The 21,557-nt window shown below is 41.4% G+C and overlaps 1 protein-coding gene and 2 non-coding genes across 6 annotated transcripts in view; all 3 read right to left on the bottom strand.

Annotated features, from left to right (window-relative positions):
* The window catches only part of acin1b (apoptotic chromatin condensation inducer 1b), a 28,379-nt gene that overhangs the window by 3,180 nt on the left and 3,642 nt on the right, over nucleotides 1–21,557 (bottom strand). Inside the window, exons 4-14 of one of the 4 annotated variants that reach the window (XM_053629431.1) lie at nucleotides 20,322–20,398; nucleotides 14,933–16,676; nucleotides 14,328–14,848; nucleotides 13,941–14,002; nucleotides 7,038–7,176; nucleotides 3,449–3,494; nucleotides 2,831–2,961; nucleotides 2,435–2,581; nucleotides 2,138–2,303; nucleotides 1,721–1,866; nucleotides 548–655 (exon numbers count right to left, since the gene is read on the bottom strand). In XM_053629431.1, the coding sequence (XP_053485406.1) occupies nucleotides 548–655; nucleotides 1,721–1,866; nucleotides 2,138–2,303; nucleotides 2,435–2,581; nucleotides 2,831–2,961; nucleotides 3,449–3,494; nucleotides 7,038–7,176; nucleotides 13,941–14,002; nucleotides 14,328–14,848; nucleotides 14,933–16,676; nucleotides 20,322–20,398 (3,287 nt within the window). Of the gene's footprint in view, nucleotides 1–547; nucleotides 656–1,720; nucleotides 1,867–2,137; nucleotides 2,304–2,434; nucleotides 2,582–2,830; nucleotides 2,962–3,448; nucleotides 3,495–4,012; nucleotides 6,879–7,037; nucleotides 7,177–9,214; nucleotides 9,944–13,940; nucleotides 14,003–14,327; nucleotides 16,677–20,321; nucleotides 20,399–21,557 lie in introns of those variants that run through there. The other 3 variants (XM_053629429.1, XM_053629432.1, XM_053629433.1) reach the window with 3 other exon arrangements.
* Nucleotides 14,169–14,269, bottom strand: LOC128610835 (small nucleolar RNA U6-53/MBII-28). Its single transcript, XR_008386439.1, has one exon. It is a non-coding gene; the product is annotated as a small nucleolar RNA U6-53/MBII-28 (small nucleolar RNA).
* On the bottom strand, nucleotides 20,589–20,687 carry LOC128610833 (small nucleolar RNA U6-53/MBII-28). The gene has a single exon (XR_008386437.1). It is a non-coding gene; the product is annotated as a small nucleolar RNA U6-53/MBII-28 (small nucleolar RNA).

Raw genomic sequence — 21,557 nt, 5'->3', positions numbered from 1 at the left:
GATCAGAACATTACATCAGACAGCCAAGTAAGAGAAATGGTGCAAACCACAAACGTTACGTATTGTTCTCAATTTGTGGTGAGCTTTTTTGTCATTTTATAGAAGACTACTCAATCCCGTTACTTACTAGCCATGTTCAGTGTTAATAGAGTAGACAGGTGACATTGGAAGGGGAAATAAGCTGATACATAAACAGATCTATCACACAAGGTTTAGGAAGTCTTCTACTATCCAATTATAGATGATCACAATCACATAAGTATGTGATTAGTCGACTACCTGCATCATTAAGTCATGTTTATTAATCTCAGATTTGTTAATGAGATTTGTAGAAAACAATCCTATAATAATGAGTACAAAGGTGAAAACAATAGCATCAGCCATCTTGAACCAGGAAGTACTTTCTTTCACAATATTTTGGGTGACAGATTCGATTCAATTTGTAGTTTTGAACACGCCGTTGAGATCTGTTCAGATCCCCGTACAGAACCAAACGCCGCCAATGTCCTGGAACGCAACTGTAAGATTAGAGAGAAATCAGACTTACGGTGACGTAGCAGTGGGATTTGATTTTATCGATCCAGAAGCCGTCCTCCACAACCGCACCGGTCCGATTCAACAGCTCCTTCAGCTGGCCTAAAGTAAAGGGGCGAACCTACACGCACACAAACAGATGTGGAGTCGAACCTGAACGTGTTTTAAAACACTTACACACCTCCTTTCATTTCATAATGATGCATTCCAGTACAATGACATACAATGCACTCCTTCAGCAGAATCCTCCTGATCTGAGATTACAATATTTCCTAATTTGAGTTTTACATTTTAAATCTTGCTTGTAATTAAAAATAAATAAATAAAGTTGTTTCAATATCTCAAAAAGCAGAGTTGAAGTGATTTTGGTGATGGTGTAGTTGGATGTGTGGCTGACTGCTTGTAGAAGGCCCGCGCTACATATTTTGCTATGGCAAAGCTGGATTGTTGAACAAGTAGAAGTAGACAGGGATGCCTCTACCATCAACAACTCTAGTCCTTGTTATCCGTATGCCAGAAATACCCTTCAAATATACTTAAAACAAGAAGGAAGCTACTACAGAAAAATTATTTTGGATCAACACTAAAATCTAATCAGTTCATCAGCTGGTTACCATAATAATAATAATAATAATAATAATAATAATAATAATAATAATAATTTAAAACCTGGTTCTCGAGATTTCACGCTAACGTGAATCTCGGACAGACAGTGCAAAAATTTTTTAGACAGCCAGAAAACGGACTCAATTTCTGTAAGCAAGATCACAGGGGCGATGTTTAAAAAAAAAAACAAAACCAGGAAGCAAGCTACTGGGGGAAAAAAACTATTTAAAAAAAACATTTGACCCTGCTGTGACCTTGACTATGTTTGGATCAATTCCAAAATATAGATCAGTTCATCCACTGATTGTGGCAATTATACCATAGAAATACTACAAACATTAAACCGTTGTTTGAGATATCGCACTAAATCTCATGTCACACGGACAGACAGACACACAAATGAACAACCTGAAAACGACCACCTAGTGGTGAAGGCATAAAAATATATACTCTAAACATGAAGATCTAAGCAATGTACACAATGTTTCTGAAACTAATCAATTCCCCTCTACAGCACAAACAGTACGCATTTATGTTAAACATCTATGGGCTTATTTCTTACACACATACACACACTCACCAGGTTGCAGACGTGGATGATGTTGGATGTTTTGCCACGGGGAGGTGAGAGCTGACGGCCTGTGCGCACCGGGTCATCGATGGTGATGGACACAGCCACTTTCTGCTGACTGATGGAGCGCCGCACCACTGAGTCGTTAGGGGTCACTGGTGAAAAAATGTAAGCAGGGGGTGGGAAGAAAAAAAAAAAAGATTCAGCCAAACCATTCATTAGAAGCAAATACCAACTTTGAACAGATTCTTGAACAGATGGAAGACTCCTCCTCCCGGAACAGTCTGAACAGCATGGATATTAAGATCTGATACCAACAAGATTGCTAAACCATTAATGTCATTAACTGCACATATAAAACAAAAGTTGAAAGGAACAGCCATTAACCAAAAAAAAACAACAAACAAATAAACAAACTAAAAATACCCTTCTTAGTGTCACCCTCCTGTGTTTCCATGGCAACCTCTGATGAGCTCTCCCTCCTTGGTTTCTTTGGGGGTTTCTCTTTCTCTCCTTCTGGCTGCTCTTCCTCCTCGTCTTCATCCTCCTCCTTTTCTTTCTGCCCATTCTCTTGACTTTCAGATGGAACCACCTGGGTACAGAACAAAAGCTAAAAACCTAAAGGACATATTCTATACATAATACCATATTTAGTGACACAGTGCCTGGGTTTTCCTGACAGCGGATAGGTACTGTGTGAGATCTGTCAGACCGATAGTGTACCTGTGTTACAGTACGTCTGATCTGAAGCCCCTGGTCCTCATCACGCTCAGGCTGCTGACTTGAGTCCTCGTCCCCGGAGAAACGACCCTCGTCTGGGTGCAGGTCCACGACGGCCTCTTGCAGCGGCTTAAGGTCTGGGATTAAAGACTGGAAACACACACGACTATACATCACACCGTCATAGAGCTACACTTAATGTTAATCTGCAAGTAATCACTGATGCAGACATGCACAATGTTTTTATTCTCATAACACTTCTGTAATACAGTAGCAGATTATTTATATTCTAGGTGTCACAAATGCTCGGACCAAGTCAACAACTGCATGATTTTATGCGAATCAACTGACTGATTACAGATGGTTCTGTAATAATGATCAACTAGTAATATCTCCTACCTTCAGTGATTCAGTGGTGATGCTGATTGAGGGCTTTTTGGCAGTGACTGCTGTACTAGAGCCCCACCGCCTCTTCCTGCCAGCCCCGCCCCCAGACTCCGCCTCCACTGCTGCTCCCTCTGGCTTAGCAGCTACAGCATAAAAACAGCGGCAAAATTAACGTGCGTGTAAAACACAGAGAGAAAAGACCCCAAAGCATCCCTCTATCTGGGGGCCTCATACATGGTGTCTGCAGTATCAAAGACTTTCCTCAATGCTACTACAAATATAATTTAAGACCTAATTTGTAGTACTGACAAAAAAAAACTAATAGACATTCTACATCGAATAGAATAAAACCATCATCATTTATGTCACACCATCAAAGTGTACAAACTTTACAGCATAGTCTCCAGAATGTCTGATGACAGACAGATTTTAAGCACCCAGAGGATTTGGTTTTCTCCAACCACTTTTCCTGGATTTGCCCATATTAGCACCTCTGTGTATGCTAGATAAGTTATGAGCAGGTAGCTGTGATTGACCATGTATTATTCCAACAAATTAAGACTTAATGACACAGATGCACCCTGTCACAGAAGACGTTTCTTTTAATTAAAATAAAAATAAATAACTTACTCGTAAGTGAAATCTTGCGTGCAGCAAAGGCTTTTGGAGTGGTGCTCTGAAAAGACAGAGGACGACAAACAAAAAAAAAAGACCCAAGTGGGTTCAGGGAGGGGCGAGACAGAGAGAGGGAGGGAGGGAGGGGGAGGACGACGACACAAACACCGGGCAGGAGGAACAGTGGGAAAGAGGGGAGGGTGATAGAAGAGAAGGAAAAAGAACAGACATAACGCTATCAATAAACCAACATTAGATGAACGAATCATGTGACAGACAAGAGGCTGTCCAATAAACTGCCACACTGTCTGTCAAATAAACACTAAGTTCCTTCAAATATAGGAACTTACAGGCTATGAAATTCATGCTTGACCCATACTTTCTAGTCCTATCCCTGTATAGTGCCAATAAGGCTATAAAACCTCAACACCCCCAACTTAATCTACTGTCCTTCACACACAAAATAAAACATCAACCCTCAATTTTAACCAAAAAGGCACTATGATATCTGTTTATAAAAGATAAATACATCTTGGGTTTTTTTTTTTTTTTTTAAAAGAAAAGGGTATTTCCTGGTACCATTGACACCTGATTCGTCTCTGGCTTGGCTATGGCCCAACCGCACGGCAGTGTGCACTGTATCTAGGAAACAACGGTCCAATCGGAAGAGGCTGAGGAGTGAGGACGAGAAATGCTCACAAACCGAGCGTGCTGATTGGCCGGCTGATTTGGAACTGCCTCTGGACTTTTACTTTTGGTGGGAGTGATTTTTCAATGTGTGGCTTTTTTTTTTTTTTTAACTGTGATTTCTGAATCATGACAAAGTCTTTGACGCAATAGTGATTTCTTATGAATCAGAAACAGTCTTTGATGGTTTCAGAAGGAGATGATTCAGAGAGCATCCTTCTATCTGGGGCCCTCATACATGAGGTGTGGTGCATTCATGCAACCGTGTAAATACAGTCTCTGGGATCCGTGGTGTCCACACAGAACAGCTCTCCCATTTCTTTTTACACAGCATGCGAGAGCAATCAGTGTAACGGTACAGTCTAAAAGAATTGCTTTAATAAAGCAAAACTAGTCCATAATCCATTTGGCAGACAGTGTACACCACAGTGGCATTTTTAAGCTCCAAGCTGATGCCGATTAAAGTCCTTAGTTATTTCCCTTCAGGCAGACACTAATCCACTGAGACAGCATTACGTCACAGGCTGATGAGTGGACTGGCCACATACTTCCTGAACATATGCAAGCTTGGGCTTTGAAACGGGCCACGTCCAGACACCACCTTGATTAACCTTGAGCTTGTGATGGTTACTGGTATTCCGGAAAGTTCATTTGTGGTGTGGTTCCTCAAAAAACGTCAGTGCCCTCTGGCAGACTGCTCACATGTAAATCACAGCAGCTCTCAATCTCTCGGGAAACAGCGAACGAGTCCGTGGTTAATTCTTAGCCCTGGAGCCTTGTTCATGTGTTCTAGCAGAGCAGAGTCATGTGCAGCTCGACTCATTAAACCGCTGCAGATCGGTCTGTATGGGGTGTGAGAGAGCAGAGCAGAGTAGAGCAGAGCTGATGCTCAGAAGGTGTCGGAGTTCATTAAAGTCCATTCATGAAGACATGCTGTTCAGCGAGCAGGACAAACACAGGTGGCCATAGCGCTTAAACCACTGTGTGCCTATCAGGCTGCGTAGAAAAGTCCATTCGGCATGTGAGCTGACTCTGGATCTGTAGGTGGATCACAGGGGGTGGGACTAGAGGAGGAGTCTTGGCAAAATGGCTGCCACCTCGACCCACCCAATCAACTCTCTAGCCTTCTCCCAAGCAGTCCTATCAGGGGCCACATCAGTTTGAGCAGTGAGCAGCGGGGCCAATCATCCGCCAGGATTCCATCAGGTGAAGGCTAAGTGTGCGGTGGCGACTCTGCCTGAGGGGGCTAGCTCATAGCTCGGCACGTGATGGAGGTAGAGGAGGAGAGGTGGCGGTAGTAACGCAGGTACCAGTATGAGCAATGGAAGAAGGGAGGGCACCTTCATAACAAAGCAATCAGTGGGTTTTTAAAAAACACAACAGTTCATACCACTAGATTAAGACAGAGGAGCAGCAGAGAGAAAGAGAAGAACAACAGAAAATGTGTGAGACAGAAGAAATGAAAGGATAACAGGAAAAAAATATGATAAATGGAAGGAATGATAGAGAGAAAGCTAGTGAGAATAAAAGAGAAAAAAAAAGAAAATAGAGAAAGGAGGTAGAGGAGAGTCTGGCTATCTCTCTCAATACATTGTGTCAGGCTTTTTTTTCTTCCCTTTTCTACATTTAAAGCACTCTCTCACTCACACTCCCTCTTCCTCCCTCTCTCACCCACACACATGGGCTGCTCAACAACTTCATGATGACCCTATTTTGAAACTATTTAAAACACCAACAAAATATGACACCTGCGCTTTGATCCCTTTCCAGCTTATTAGTTTCTGACTCTAGGTCTGCATTTCTAAACCCATAAAGTCCTGGCTGATCATTTAGTTATTCATCTAAAGCCCTATTCAGATTTGATTAGTTTATCAGGGATTTTGTGCATTACCTTATTACTCCTCACTATGATATTCACAAAATGGCATCCAAGTGGTTGAAGAGGCAGCAAAGTAGAAAAGACATGCTGGCACTCACTTCAGCTTGGGGCAAACCAAAGTTCCAGCCACAGCTTGAAAACATTTCGCGATGAGGGAAGTGTTTATTATTTGGTGGGAGGGTCACTGAAACGTGAGCTACGAGACTAAATAGGGCAAGTAGTAGCAGTCAAACATCTTTTATTTCCAACGTGAGGCGATACCTGCAAGGAAAATCATGGACATGTATCTGGACGAGACTAAAAGTATCAGGCGGGTTTTGAGAAAAACGGTAGGTAAATCTGGCCTGTCATTTTCTTCAAAAAGAAATTACCCCAGGACCCCATGTAAATTTAATCACGTCTGAATGGGGCTTCAAAAATGATGTTAACTAATAACTAATTAAATAATAAAATTTTAAAAAGCGTATTTAATAGTTATGAGAGGAATGCAGTTTAGAAGACATTCCACACAACTGTACGCGTCTGTAAACATACTCAACACTGTGTACACACACGGGCCGGCCTGCTTCAAGAGTGCATCGAGCTCTTTTAAGCTCTTCTGTTGACACACATCTTTCTTCATCACACACACTCACACAGCATCTAACCTAACTGTAGACTGCATCTAATTTCACACACAGTTAGCCAGCCTCAACCCCTGACAATATAATAACAGCTACAGAAAGGGAGGGAAAGAGCGAGGGAGGAAAGCTTGCTCTGAGAGAGATACTTTTACAGCTTTAAAAAAACAACCAAAAAAAAAAAAAGTAAAAAAAAAAAAAACAACCAAAAAAAATAATCATTTTATTCATCTTGGCTGTTTTAATTCTGCCCATAACTCTTCAGCTAATAAAGTTTAGATTTATGTTTGCCAAGTACTACTTATCTCTTAACTAAATAAAATAATAAGCACTTGTAAATGCCAATTTGAATACATTTAATAATGTAGCCATACACCCTGCCCCTGCTCCTTCGCGTCTTTCCAGAAGGTCTCATTACCTCATCGGGACGGGACTCGCTGGTCTCAGGCGCCTCCTGTGAGGCAGGATGAGCCAGTGCACTCTCGGACTCAGGTTGTTCCTGGAGCTCCATAGAGACGGGACCTGTGGGCTCGGCAACCGTGGCCTGCTTTACATCCCTAGAGAGAGAGAGAGACAAAGATGCAGAGAAAGGGAGAGAGAAATGTGACAATGACTGCACCAAGTGTTATATCATCACAAGGGGAGTGAGGAAAATATGAAAAAAGTGGGAGGTAGGAGAAGACAGACAGAATTAAAAAAAAGGCACAGAGACATAGACAAGAAATACAAAGCTAGAGAGGACTCTCACTACGACCAGCGGTTTCCCCGAAGCTCAAGTTAAACAAAGCACTGAGATTTGATTGACCTCGCATATCAGCTGAGAATTACACGAAGTGAGAGATGTGAAAAAGAAAAACAAGAAGAGAGAGAGAGAGATAAAGTGACTGAGGATAGTGATCTGGGTTACTATAACTATAAATAACTCAGCAGCTAAATGATACCCAGGCATGTCAGGGTCAAACACACATACACATTCACAAAGACAGATTACACACACACACGTCAAACAACCGTAACAGACGGATGTCACAGCAGACCAAAAAAAAATAAAAATAAAAATTCAGCCTTGTCAATGAAAAATTCATCCAACCTCACCAACAACCAAACATGTCCAACTATGGTATAACGACTGGACAGAAGGCATCCAGCACAGGCAGACAACAGATGTTAGCGCGAAATGGATGCCAGGGACAATAGAACAAATCAATAAACAGTAGCATACACCATTAGGGGAAGAACATCAAACCTCATTTAGCCATTATGTCACACTATCAGCTGGAGATCTGCTGGCCAAGGTAATCGCATTTAATCGCCCCTTTAAGCAGCCTCTGCCATGACCACTCACGCATTTGCTCTACTCTTTCTAACACTAACACACACACACACACACACACACACACACACCCCTCCTGCTGTTCACCTCAATACCATGAACAGGTGTGCAAGTGAGTGCAGTCCCTCTGAGACGACAGCACTGACTGATTAGTCTCCAGAAGACAGGGGCCCCGTCCCATTACATTTTCATCTTTACATTCAAAAAGTGGACCTAAGGCCATGTGCTCATAGCTGGAAGATAGAAGACGAAGGGTCTTGAAGTAAATCAGACACAGTAAGAAAAATTACCACATCAATAAGGCATCATTAATCACTAGCGCTGAACTAAAGCTGAATCTACCGTTCCCATAACAGGGGGACTAATTTGTAAAAGCATGACACGTAGATAAAATAGTGCCACAAAGGAACATTTCCCTAGAAAGCAGTGCGGCTGTGTATTTTATATTAGTGCAGAACACACATTTGTGGGGATTTGCTACCAGCGCCAGCAACTAATCTTTTCTCCCTGGGGGGCTGCACCCCAAACCGTCTCCTTAACAACCGAGGGGCTGTGTTAGGGATCTGCTCCTTCGCTCTCAGGGGCAGAATCTAGTAACAAAGCCCATTAAATCTGATATTACACTCGTGTACATATGTCCATCAGCTAAAACAGAAACATTTACACCTTGCAGCTGATCGGACAACTTGTTTCAGACGACTGTAAAGGGGGGAAGATTAGGTAGTCATGCGAGACGCTGTGCCACTTAGGAGGAACATTCCCGAAAGTCTCACGATTTCCTTCATATCAAAGTTGAGAAGTAACAAAGCCGGGAAGCGCAGAGCAGGCGCTGTTTTATTAGGAAAGCCGAGACGCAGCACGGCGATAAAGACGACATTAACAAGACGATCTTTATTACCGATTCACGGCTTCACGCCACTCGGATCGCTTGATCAGAGATGTTCACATTACCATCCGGACGCTAATGGCTACAAATCCCCCTTCCCCCATCGCCAAGGCCACGCTCTTCCTTCCCACCCGCAGCAAACCGCGACAAAAACAAGAAATAAATAAATAAATTAAACCCTCCGCCGGTTTTAAAACGCGACACCACCCACCCGCTCCGCGTGCCGGAAGATCAGATTATTGTAAACGCTCGGACTTGACTCGGATTATGTGGGGGAAAAGCGCCCTATACAGTCTCACTGCTACTGTGTAGCAACCGCGCTAGGACATTTCAGCCTTCTCCCCTCTCCGTGTCTCTGTCTCTCTCTCTCCCTTACCCTCCTTTATTTCCGTCGGACAGCATGTCGACGGGCTACAACTCGATGCGCTACGGTCTTGCGTCTGTATCTGCCGCTCACGGCCGCGTGCGAACGACTCGAAACCTTAGGCGCGCTGAGAGACGGCCGTTTTGTGCAATGCGTCGGTCTACGCGCAGCAGCGTTCACTTAGCGGCCATGTTGAACAGAGCTCGGGGGAGTGGGAGGGGCCAGTGAGAGGGCGGGGCCACACTTCCGACTCAGCCACGCACGCCGGGTCGGGAGCTGGCCGCGCTGAATGCCTGATCAAAAAGTACAACCGACAAGGTTTCTTTTCATTACTGTAAAAGCACGCGGGTGTGTTTCCGATTTTTTTAATAGACAAATATACACAATAGAACTAAAGATATCTGCGCAAAAAATACCACTTAAAAAAAAGCACAATATATCTCCAATCTATCAAAAGGTCATCAACAGAAATGCAGATGAATCAGTCATTCAGTCGCTTCCGCATATCCGGATCCCCTCCGAACGTCATGAAACCTTACTGACTGACTACTGACTGACTACTGACTGACTACTGACTGACTACTGACTGACTACTGACTGACTACTGACTGACTACTGACTGACTACTGACTTCCATCAGCTCGGTTTTCATCATCTACACTCTCAGAAAAAGGCACTAAATTGTACATTTCCTTGTCTCTGAAGTAGTACCCTCAAGTATACACTGTTTACTCAAGAATGTGACTATGCACTGTGTTACTCATCAGGTACAGGCCGAGAGCCACTATAATAATAATAATAATAATAATAATAATAATAATAATAATAATAATTATTATTATTATTATTATTATTAACAACTCAGGGACTTCTATGCTGCTAGTGGTGATAATGTCCTACTCACCACACACTACACCACTGTGGTGTTATATTTAATGTCCTGTGTTGTATTGTTCCCATTGTTTGTATGTATTATTGTCCACTTTACTGTATGTATTGTGTAGTCTATTGTGCACGGCCACTTTGTCTCCCTCAGTTTTTACACAAGTTGGCGATTGTGTACACTGCTGTGTGCGATTTCTCAAACGTTGCCATGGAGAGCATTATTTCTTTCTACTGTTCACTTCTCTAATGTCCTCTCTACTTTTGTACTTTTAATGTTTATCTTTTACCTAGAAAAGTGCATGCCAGTTTACTCTAAAAGGTGATTACAATCCTATAACGTGCCTTAATTTAAAAAAAAAAAAAAGGTTAAGTTGCACAATATCCATATTTTCAAGTGAAAGATACCCATTAAAAGATACAAAAGATAAAAAAGGTACCACTTCAGTGAAAAGCAATAGGTACAGTTTATTACCATTTCCTCCCCCTAAAACCTAATTGCGGTCATAGCTGGATATACAATAAGTGTATCTATTCCTCATCACCAACCACTAAGTTACATAAACGATCATTCACAGCATATCTGATGTAAAAATAACTCATGATTCATAGTGCTGGCCAGAGGAGGATTGACTCCCCCACCCCGCTGAGTCTTTGTTCCGCCCAGCTCCATCTTGTACACTGTCACTATTGGCTTGCTCACTAACAGTGAATGCACAAATATCTGTAAAGAAACTGTGAGACTTTAGAACACACAAAGAAAATAGTATATACACTGTGCTTATACACTCCACTTCCTGTTTCTTCTTACATGACATTTGAGCTTCATAACATGAACGACTCTTGAGATTTGTGTGGTGATTAGACCCTGCAGGTGTAATAGCTAAAATATAAAGCAGAAGCACATTTACAACAGTATACACCTGCTGTAATCGTTATAATAATTTGCATACACGCCCTATGATTAAATATGCCAATCAGTACCTGTCAAAAAAAATTGACAGAATTCATGGCTCAACTCTGAAGTACTGTTATTTTTGCACAGGCACAACGATTAGTCAGCGCTCAACTCTATAGCTCATCTCTGCTTTTATCCTTCCACCAAGTGTTTATGTGCTGCCACTTTCAGCCTGGTGTGCTGCTGGAGAGATTATTATTTTAGACAAGATGAAATAATTAAATTAAATCGTTATTACAATGCTCAGCAGGAAAATGCAGATTAGGATTTTTCTTAAAAATTTTATTGCCCTACCTCAACGTCCCCTACATTTTATCTCAAACTCCTAAAACTTATTTTCTGTATGACAGGACAGACTGTACCAGTTTCAGTTCTGGTGAAATATGAACTGCAAATTGTTTGTACAACCCCTAACAGGAATTTTCAGACCCGGATTTCTTCAGCTTTAGCTGATATAGAGTAGCATAAATACACAAAACATATGACTGGCTGTTGAAATTCCTGCATCAGTATATAAACCCGATACAGAGCAAAATATTCTGATTCAGTGCAACATATCGCTGTTTAGACAATGAAAAGATATGTAGGATATGATGCATATGGAAAACATCATCATCAAAACCCTAGGCAAACTGCACGGTGGCACTCGGCCTCATATATCGAACTGGATCCGAAAGAATTTATTCATAAATTGTTTGCAAGAGCATTTACACAACCTGGTACCATTAATGTTTATGTACCCAGAGCCGCTAGTATATTATATACACACTTTGCAACTACACTTGTTGATTTACCGAGTAAACCTACTAATACTTTAAATAATACCATCCTTACTTATGACTGTGTGTGTGTGTGTGTCAGGGGTCATTTTAATGTGTCTTTCTGCACATATTAAATGTGGTTCGATTTAATAGTTACCAAATTCTATTCATTCATAAAAAATATATATAAAAAAACAGATTTGCATAATTTTGCTTACAGTAATTTTTGTGTTTGGATATTTTAGAAATGCAGGTTTCAACAAGAGACTGGATTGGTTGACTAAGAGGGCAAAACCACCCCTGTGCATTATGTTTGCTGTCTTAACCATGAGGATGACATTACTCTCCCCCCTGTCAATTAGCCAACTGTGGGCATAAGTTAGCTCATGTATAGAGATAGTACGTGTGCCCAGTGATGTTGCACGGGCAGAATTTCCAAATGATATGGTTTGCTTTTAAGCTCCCACACTTGGATAAAGGTCATTTAAATCTGCAGGGTGTCCCAAAAGTCTCCATACATAGGGGACCATCTTTGCCAGCACCACATCGGATGGTCTGAAACACTTCCAATCTTTTCGAATTTGCTAACAAGTTTGGCAACGGTGTTATGTGTGACATGCTCACCATGTTTCCTGTTAAAGTCCATCGCAACCTCGCGACAGCTTCCCGTTCTCAATACGTTCTTCTTTTATCAAAGGCATCCTTAATAATATATATAATTTAAATTGTATGAAAAATGATGGAAGAGAGTTAATTTCCCCTATCTATGGACACTTTTGAGATACCCTGTATATCAATAGCTTGTTCTCAATGATGCATAGTGACACTTTCAGCAGCCTCAGACTGTTTCTAACTGACCTGTGCTTGAGCGTTTAGTGAGGAGAGGCTCAGGCACATGCCATTCATTCTTCTCTTTATGAGAAGCCGAAAACACGCTCAAATTTCATCAAGAATATATCTTGGTTGAGATGCCTGTATGATTCAAGCTCCAAGCTATGAAGGTAGCGCTGCCTCTTCTAGTGATCAGTGTGAGCTAAATTAACATTACTAGCCATTCAAATCAGATATGCTATGCTTATTTATTCAAGGCTTGAAGTTTTTGAAGTTATCCAGGTCAATCATATGACCAGAAGTCTAAAAATATAATGTAATGCAGAAATGTATAACAAGAATTAACAAATTAATAATTGTTTTGATGAAGTGGTATCTAGTATCCCTTCACCCAGGTATTATTCGTATCTGTGGGGAAACACTGAATAAGTGTTGGCTCTCATCCTCCTATACTGGGTGAGTAAACAAGTGTGCATATTCATGCTGGGACCCTTGCGATGTCCCTCTCAGTCAGTCAATACAGAGAGGTAATAGAGGACACCAGTTAGGTCATGGAGACACAGTGGAGCATTCAAAGCTAAGAGCGTGAACACAAATTAGCCCTCAAACTCACAGGCTGGAGCAGGGAGTGAGCATTTGCAATAATACTGTGAGAAATTATCACTACCTGTTGTATTAAGTGAGCATTTACAGTGGTGCTTGAAGGTTGGTTAAAACTTTCTATATTTCTTTATAAATATGACCTAAAACATCATCAGATTTGCACAAAAGTCCTAAGAAATAGACAAAGAGAAGCCAATTAAACAAATGAGAAAATTATTATACTTGGTAATTTATTTATTGAGGAAAATGATCCAATCTGACATATCTGTGAGTGGCATAAATATGTGGGTAGGTCCTCAGAAATCTCCATTGTTCGTGCCATGATACACTTCCACAAACATGTGTTGTGAAGATCAGACTTCGATAGATCCCTGTTCTTTAAATAAAACAGTCATTTCATTGACTGACTACTCTAATTTCACCTTCAAATTAACTGCTAATCCTAGAGGTTCACAGATGTTATATTGGATCATTTTCCTCAATAAATAAATGACCAAGTATAATATTTGTCTCTCATTTGTTTAATTGGGTTCTCTTTGTCTACTTTTAGGACTTGTGTGAAAATCTGATGTTTTAGGTCATATTTATATAGATATATAAAAAGTTCTAAAAGGTTCAGAAACTTTTAAGCACCTCAGTAGACATATTTGGAGAACATGTTTGTGTAAGAGAAACATGTGTGTGACTAGCTGTAGCAGCTAACCTCAAAGGTTTTTCCTTCTCCTCTGCTGGATCATCTGGGCTGCTTGCTTTCTTCTCTTCATCCTGTTTCAAAGAAACACAAAAAACACTAGCAGAGCAAAACCAGAAAACAGCTAATTCCAGTCTTCCATGACACGTTTCCTTACAGAATGAAGGAATATACTACAGTCCCTAAGGAAACAAATGAAAATGTCTTCACTATTTCTCTAAAAATAATCTGATCTGTGTATTCCGTCAGAGCACACTGCGAGTGTGAGAAGCTGAGTTGAACTCACTTACGCCCAGTCAATCTGGCGCATCGGTATTAGCATGGCAAACTCATCACAGGAAACACAATCAAAGGAAAACCAATACTATCAAAATACCAATACACAAGCCAATCACATACCTTATTCTGACTGGGTGGCCTGGGTTTGTCCTGTGGGGAGGAGCCTGAGGAACTGGAGGAAGAGGATTCTGAATCAGAGTCAGAGGATGAAGACTGGCTGGAGGAGGATGAGTGTCGTGCACGTGATTTTTCCCTCTCTGCGGATCTCTCTCCTTCTCTGTCTGTGGACCTCTGCCTTTCACTCACTGCGGACCTCTGCCGTCCTCTCTCTGTGGACCTCTGCCTTCCTCTCTCTGCGGATCTCCGCCTTTCACTCACTGCGGACCTCCGCCTTCCTCTCTCTGCGGACCTCTGCCTTCCTCTCTCTGCGGACCTCTGCCTTCCTCTCTCTGCGGACCTCTGCCTTCCTCTCTCTGCGGACCTCTGCCTTCCTCTCTCTGCGGACCTCTGCCTTTCGCTCGCAGCAGATCTCTGCCTTCCTCTCTCTGCAGGCCTCTGCCTTCCTCTCTCTGCGGGTATCTCTCTTTCTTTGTCTGATGGTATCTCTTTCTCTGCGGGTATCTCTCTTTCTTTCTCTGCTGGTATCTCTTTCTCTGCAGGTATCTCTCTTTCTTTCTCTGCGGGTATCTCTCTTTCTTTCTCTGTTGGTATCTCTTTCTCTGCAGGAATCTCTCTTTCTTTATCTGCTGGTATCTCTTTCTCTGCGGGCACCTCTCTTTCTTTCTCTGCAGCTATCTCGCTTTCTTTCTCTACGGGTATCTCGCTTTCTCTCACTGCAGGTATCTCGCTTTCTCTCTCTGCAGGTATCTCGCTTTCTCTCTCTGCAGAGTCCTCTCTTTTGCTCTCTGTAGATCTCTCTCTTTCGTGCTCAGCTTCCACTTCCTCTGGTGGTGGAGATGGAGGAAGTGACGAAGGAGGCTTACTTATGTCTTCTGCTGCTTCATGTGCCTCTGCAGGTTCCTGCTCCTCTGCTTTCACCTCCTTCATCTCCTTGTCGTGCTCCTTTATGGGTGAGGACTGAAGAACTCCAGCGGGAGCTTCAGTCTCCATTTCAACATCTGCATCTGCATGCTGCGGCCCTGACACAAGGACTGACACCTGCTCCGGTTTGGAAGGAGACATGAGGCATTCGGGTGGGGGAACTTCAGAGAAGATACGTGCTCGTTTTGCAGGAGCAGGCGGGGAAGGGGGAGGCGATGTGTGACGGAAGTCGGCGGAATCCCTAGGCGGTGATTCCTCTCGCTCACGTTTCCATGATGATACATTAAAGCTCTCCTCAGCCTCCTTCTCCTTTTCCTTCTGCTCACTACAGCCCTCCTGGTCATCTTGCTTCTCTTCCTCGTCTGGCTGAGAACTTTTTGCTTGTTCCCCCTCGGCTTCTTTCATCTCCACTGACCCCTGAGGGCTGTTTTCAGTGATAGAGGGCATAGTGGGCAGAGACTCAGGCTCCCCAGGCAGCTGCTCTTGAGGTGAATCTTGATGATCAGGAACCACCTCAGAATCACAGCTGGTGTGAACATCATTTGCTCCTCTAGAAAATACAAGCACCCCAGGTCCAGCCTCAACCTGTTCTCCTGTTGCCACAGTGGTGTCTCCCTCTTCCTCATCATCCTTCTTCTGCCCACCATCAAAAGCTCCCTCAGATTCCATTTTGCGCACCAGCAGGCTGAGTGGCCCAGGCCTGCGCTGGGATGGAGGCTCAGGACTGCTGGATCTGGAGCTGGAGCTTGATTCTTGTCTCTGCAAGGAAGCTGGAGAGGACACAGCAGCCCCTTCTGGGGCTTCGGGTTCATCCTGCTCTGGGGGACTCTGTTTTGGGGTGTCAGGCAGGGGGAAGGAGAGCTCTGGAGGGGGAGAAGGAGGAGGAGTGGGCTGTCGGAGCTGCAGTGGAGAATGACGGGGTGGAATGTGTTGAGGGGGCTGAAGCTTGCGCCGCGAGCGCTGCGCTGGAGGTGTGTGGATGTTCTTTCTTCCACGAGCTGAAGGACCCCAGTCGTCATCTTCATCGCTGTCATCATCATCGTCGTCATCATCTTCATCGCTGTCCTCTTGAGTGCGAGCAGACTGGCTGAGCTGCGGCATCGGATGGGCAGGGCCTGCTTCTACAGGGGCGGTTCCTTCTCTTTGTTGTGGGCGGGGTACAATCAGGGGTACGCCCTGTCGCTCTGGCTGACCAACCACACGCACAGAAAGAGAGGCAACTGCACGGGGAGGTGAGGGAGTGGCAACCTCCTCCTGGGAGAACGAGGGGCGCCAGATCTTGGCTGTGGGTACATCAGTGGAATCGTGCGATGCTGAGGCATCACTTGTGTCCATCCTGTGGCCTCCCAGAGCAACTGGATCCGGTGGACCCAGCTGATCACCTCCTCCATCCTCTGGCACAGAGGGCCGAGATGCTACAACGTGATGCTGATGGGGAGACAGAAACCAGGGGATGAAAAATGATAAAATATTAAAAGGCACACAATGGCGAGACTATGCCTGAAAACACAGTAAAGAAAGATATATCTTATATAGGTATATGAAGATGTCTACGATAGAGATAAGCTTTTGTGTAATTATCGATATTTAGCCTATATTCTACCTTTAGATGAACATCAGCGGAACCTTTCTTGTGAGTCATCATGCGCCAAAGGGACCGCTATTGCGGTTGCAACGCCTCCTCGTTTATTACATCATATCAAGGGAAACGCATTTAGCGGTTGTCCCGAGAGCAAGTGCCTCAGTCCGAACCCCCTTAGGTTGCATATATACCCGTGTTGCGTATTTTCCCCGCACGTGAGTGGACATGGTATGCTGCATAAGTTTACTTTTCTCCCTTCTAACTTTAACTTATTCATCGGCATGTTACAAGCCTTTCATAACAAACAAGAGATTATTTGTTCAAATTGTGTGAAAATTATTCAGAGATACCATGGATGACAAGGAAAGACAAGTAAAATTACTATAGTAATAGATAGCCATGTCCTTCTCTCTTTAAGGAAAATATAAAAATGGCCCACTCAAGCTTTTCTAAATTTTCTCTCCCAGGGTATCCGTAGGTATCAGCACTTCAAATTTAATACTTTTTTAATACCATATTCAAGACATTTCCAAAAATGTTTAAGACCTGCACTTTACTTCAATCGTGCTACACGATACATCAGCTATAATGGATTGTGTTCATGCATATACATCCATTTCTGGGTTTAAGTAAACTATAACAGGGTAAACTTCTATAGAGGTCTATGGAAGATCAGAGGGGAAAATATATATATATATATATATATATATATATATATATATATATATATATATATATATATATATATATATATATATATATATACATATACACACACACACACACACACACACACACACATACATACATTATTTATATATTTATTTTACACACATACCTTTGCTATCTTGTAATATTACTATTGCAATGAATAATACTTAATAAATTTTTATTTAAGGTACAAATAGTAATTAAGCAATAGTAATATATTTCTGACTTAATTCACTTTTATGTGTTAGAACTTGTGCTTTTATTTTGGCGGAAAACCGCAGGAAGATCTCTGTTTAGGTGGCAACAGCTTTTTTTTAAATTCACTTCTCATTACCAGTCGAGTGAAATGCTGCACGTCTCTCCCCACAAAAATGTTTGAGATTACTTTAATGTAAAGCCAAAGTGAACGTGGTGTGTACTGTGTCTAAATGCAGGTTAAAAGCCTCAAACTCACAGCAGAGACCGAGATGAAAATGGTGTGGAGCGGCGTTTACTGTGAACTGAGTCACTCTAAAACACTGCTGAACGCGACAGTCACACGGATTTACCATCTCAAAATGCAAGGAGCGAAAATAAAATCTAAATCTGCTTTACGGTGTCGGTTCGGTTGAATTTTCAAGTCTTTTGAAACGTGTATTTAAGATATTTCAATGGTAATTAAGGCCTTATTTTTACATTAAGGAATTTAACATCAATATAGTATCATTCCTTAGTCATGAGGCCTCCTTTGACCCCATTCTTATATCTGAATGTAAATATATCTGAAAACATAAAAAAGACTGTTCTTATTACGCTTTAAAACGATGATCTCATCTTTTAATATTCAGATCACTCGATTGATGAACTCTATAAAATATTTTAACCATATGATACACTTCAAACCCTATTGCTGTGACTGTCTCTGGGCCCACGATGCAGTTTTGAAGAGACTATTCTGACTGTTTAGGATTTATCTTTCTTTCTTTTCAAAGTACTACAGCTGGCAACTTGGAAATTCCCCAAAAAATGTGTAATGTACAAATGTGAATGTATATCGTGATAAATATTGATATGGAATTATATTGTTCTTCATAGCGTGATAATATTTTTGGCTAATCACCCAGTCCTATGAAGATCGGTTAATTAAATTTGTGTACTTCCATATTTTAGTGAATTTTTTATTTATTATATATCTTTGATGATAATGTTTAGACTGACATGATGCACTCTGGATCTCTATAAAGCTAGAAGTATCCATTACCCCGATGATTACCATAACCTTCCTAGTATCCTTTCTAATAGGGCTGTATGATACAGACAAAAAAAAAATAAGTAAGTGGGCTATGTTTATACTTTATAAAACAACTTAATGTTCTGTCCCTTCCACTTTACCAGGATTATATTCATTGACTTATTTCTGTCAATAAATATGCATTTTGTTCTCTGTTAAATAAATAACAAAACCGAACTTCACATTTATATTGTCCTTTAGATTACATTTTTTTTAAAAAACATCCCAACCACTCCGACACTGAATGAATCATGTGGATGTAAAACTAAATAGCGGGCTTTGTTTTATGAATGAAAATAAACATCCTGTTTTGCATTGTTCGTGGTGCATACTAACACCTCCTCCTTCATCCTCTCTGCAGATGAGTGAAATCTGCTCTTTATTTTAATCAGGAACGACCACAAGTCAATAATAGCAGGCAGCTCCAATGCTGTTCATTTTTCTTGTTTCTAAAAGAACATGGCCATCTTTACTAACCACATGTTACAATGTATTTAGGAAAATAAAGTTGTACAACTTATATTTTATAGATACAATCATGAGTATGGTGTAATATCTGATGCTGAGCTTCATTAAAAGTGATTTTTTATCTCACCAGCAACTAGTGCAGACACAGAGCATCGACTATACACGTCAATAGCTTTTCCCCCCCTCAATACAAATACATTTGAATCATTTTGTCTCCGTAACACCTCATCACATTAATTCGCTTACAGGCCGACCAATGACAGCACTGCAGAAGTTGGAGTAGAGGAGTGAAATGTGGCTGAAAGATAGACGGCATGTTATTTCCAGGTATTGAGTGACATATCTGTGTGTAAACGATTTAACAAATTCCATTCAAACCTCTAATGCTATAGTTAATTGCATTATCAAAATCACAAATGCCAATAACGCAGGAACGACTAATAAAAGCAATATAGAGATATTCTAGTTGTGTTTTTCCCCCAGGTGTTCATTTAAATTTAATTAAATCATTATCTGAAAACTAAATCCGACTGAACGGCTCAGGTTTTATTTTCTGATACTTATTCTTACTTACTTACTTTAAATACTTAGTCAATACTTATCAGAAAGCAAGAATTGTTGCCTTCTGTTTTGTTACAATCTGCAGAAACACGCCGACCAAACCATAAAATTTTCCACTGTGCCCACTTGACCATTCACCTGCACGACTTTAATTTAATTCCACAAACAGCAACTAAGCACACTGGTTTGCTACAAATGATCATTTAGCAGGCTTTTGAGTCTTGAGTACAGATTTTTGTGACCAACAACTCAAATGAAACTTTATGGAGTATAAAAATGGGTGAAGTCCGGCTACCTGATACTTTGATAAAGTGCAAGATAAACAAGCTATGCTGGCGTCCTTGAAACAGAGGAAGAAGGAGAGATAAAAAAAAAAAAGAAAAAAAAAAGAAGCACAAATGCACATAATAAGGATGCGGGTTCCGGCGTGTGAGTACATTTTCATTGCAGGTGCGATTGCTTAGAAAATACGTTTGCAAACCTTGTCTGGCGTGTAAGAGGTGCTGTCGTTGGCAGCTGTGTGATCGTCCTCCTCAGGGCCTGCGGGGCTGTCTGTATCTAAAAATCATATAACACAGGGGTCAGAGGTCACAGCAAGTCACACAAGTTTCAACATAGAGCCCCCTTTACTAGCCTTGAAATGTCTGTAAAACAGACAAGACTTGGCAGATACGGAATAAACAATAATAATACACAGAAAAGCCAACTGTCAACTGACTCAAAGAAAGAAGCAGACGGGTGTCCCAGGTTTCCTCAGAGCACACTGAGTGTGAGAAGTTGAGTTGAACTCATTTACACCCAGTCAGTCTGGTGCATCGTTATTAGCATGGTAAGCTCATCATAGGAAACACATGAGGGGCAAAAGTGACCAATATGACAAATGACTGTCCATGTGAACACGCCAGTCACAGGGCTTTATTTTGATAGAGAGATGTATTTATGGGTCAAAGATTTATAACAAAATTCTGTCATACAGAAAAACTATCATACGATACGAGTAGTACTTAATAGTAAAATAAAACCAGGGCTGCAACTAACGATTATTTTCATAATCGATTAGTTGGCGGATTATGTTTCCGATTAATCGGGGGGAGGGGGGGGTAAACTTTCAGTGCCATTTTTTGTTTATTTAAAATAAATTCCACAAACTCAATGTTACAAATATAAACTTCAGACTAAAACTTTACACAACTATTTGTCCAATTAAATAAGACTGAAAAGAACCCAATATACACACACACACCAAAATACATATTACCTTAGGACTGTAGTTTAATTCAGTGCTTTTTGTACATCCATAAAAACAATGCGTAAATACTTATATACACAATATAAACTAATATATAAGTTTATATTATATAATAGTATTTATGCATTACTTTCAACAGTAAATGCAAACAGTAAAGTGAAGAAAGTCACTGTCGGTGACTCTGGGCATCTGCTAAAGCTAGCGGCGTCACGTTACGTGCGTACGACGTCACGCGTGATAGACTAGGAAGCAGCAGGATATTACCTTTCTAAAATTCATACACTAGACGCATAGTGCAAGTGTATAGTACGTCATTTGAGACACAAGTTTAGTAATTACTCTCCGAAGCGCGTTTTCGGAACAGAAGTAACGTAGTGAGTAAACCTGTCCTGTACCGCACGCAGACCAACTAATCCATAATGAGATTCGTTCACAGTGATTTTCATAATTGATTATTTTTGAATAGTT

Source organism: Ictalurus furcatus, chromosome 7 (assembly GCF_023375685.1).
Source record: "Ictalurus furcatus strain D&B chromosome 7, Billie_1.0, whole genome shotgun sequence".
NCBI lineage: Eukaryota > Metazoa > Chordata > Actinopteri > Siluriformes > Ictaluridae > Ictalurus > Ictalurus furcatus.
Note: the sequence above shows the minus strand (reverse complement) of the source record. Positions and strands in the feature narration are given on the sequence as shown.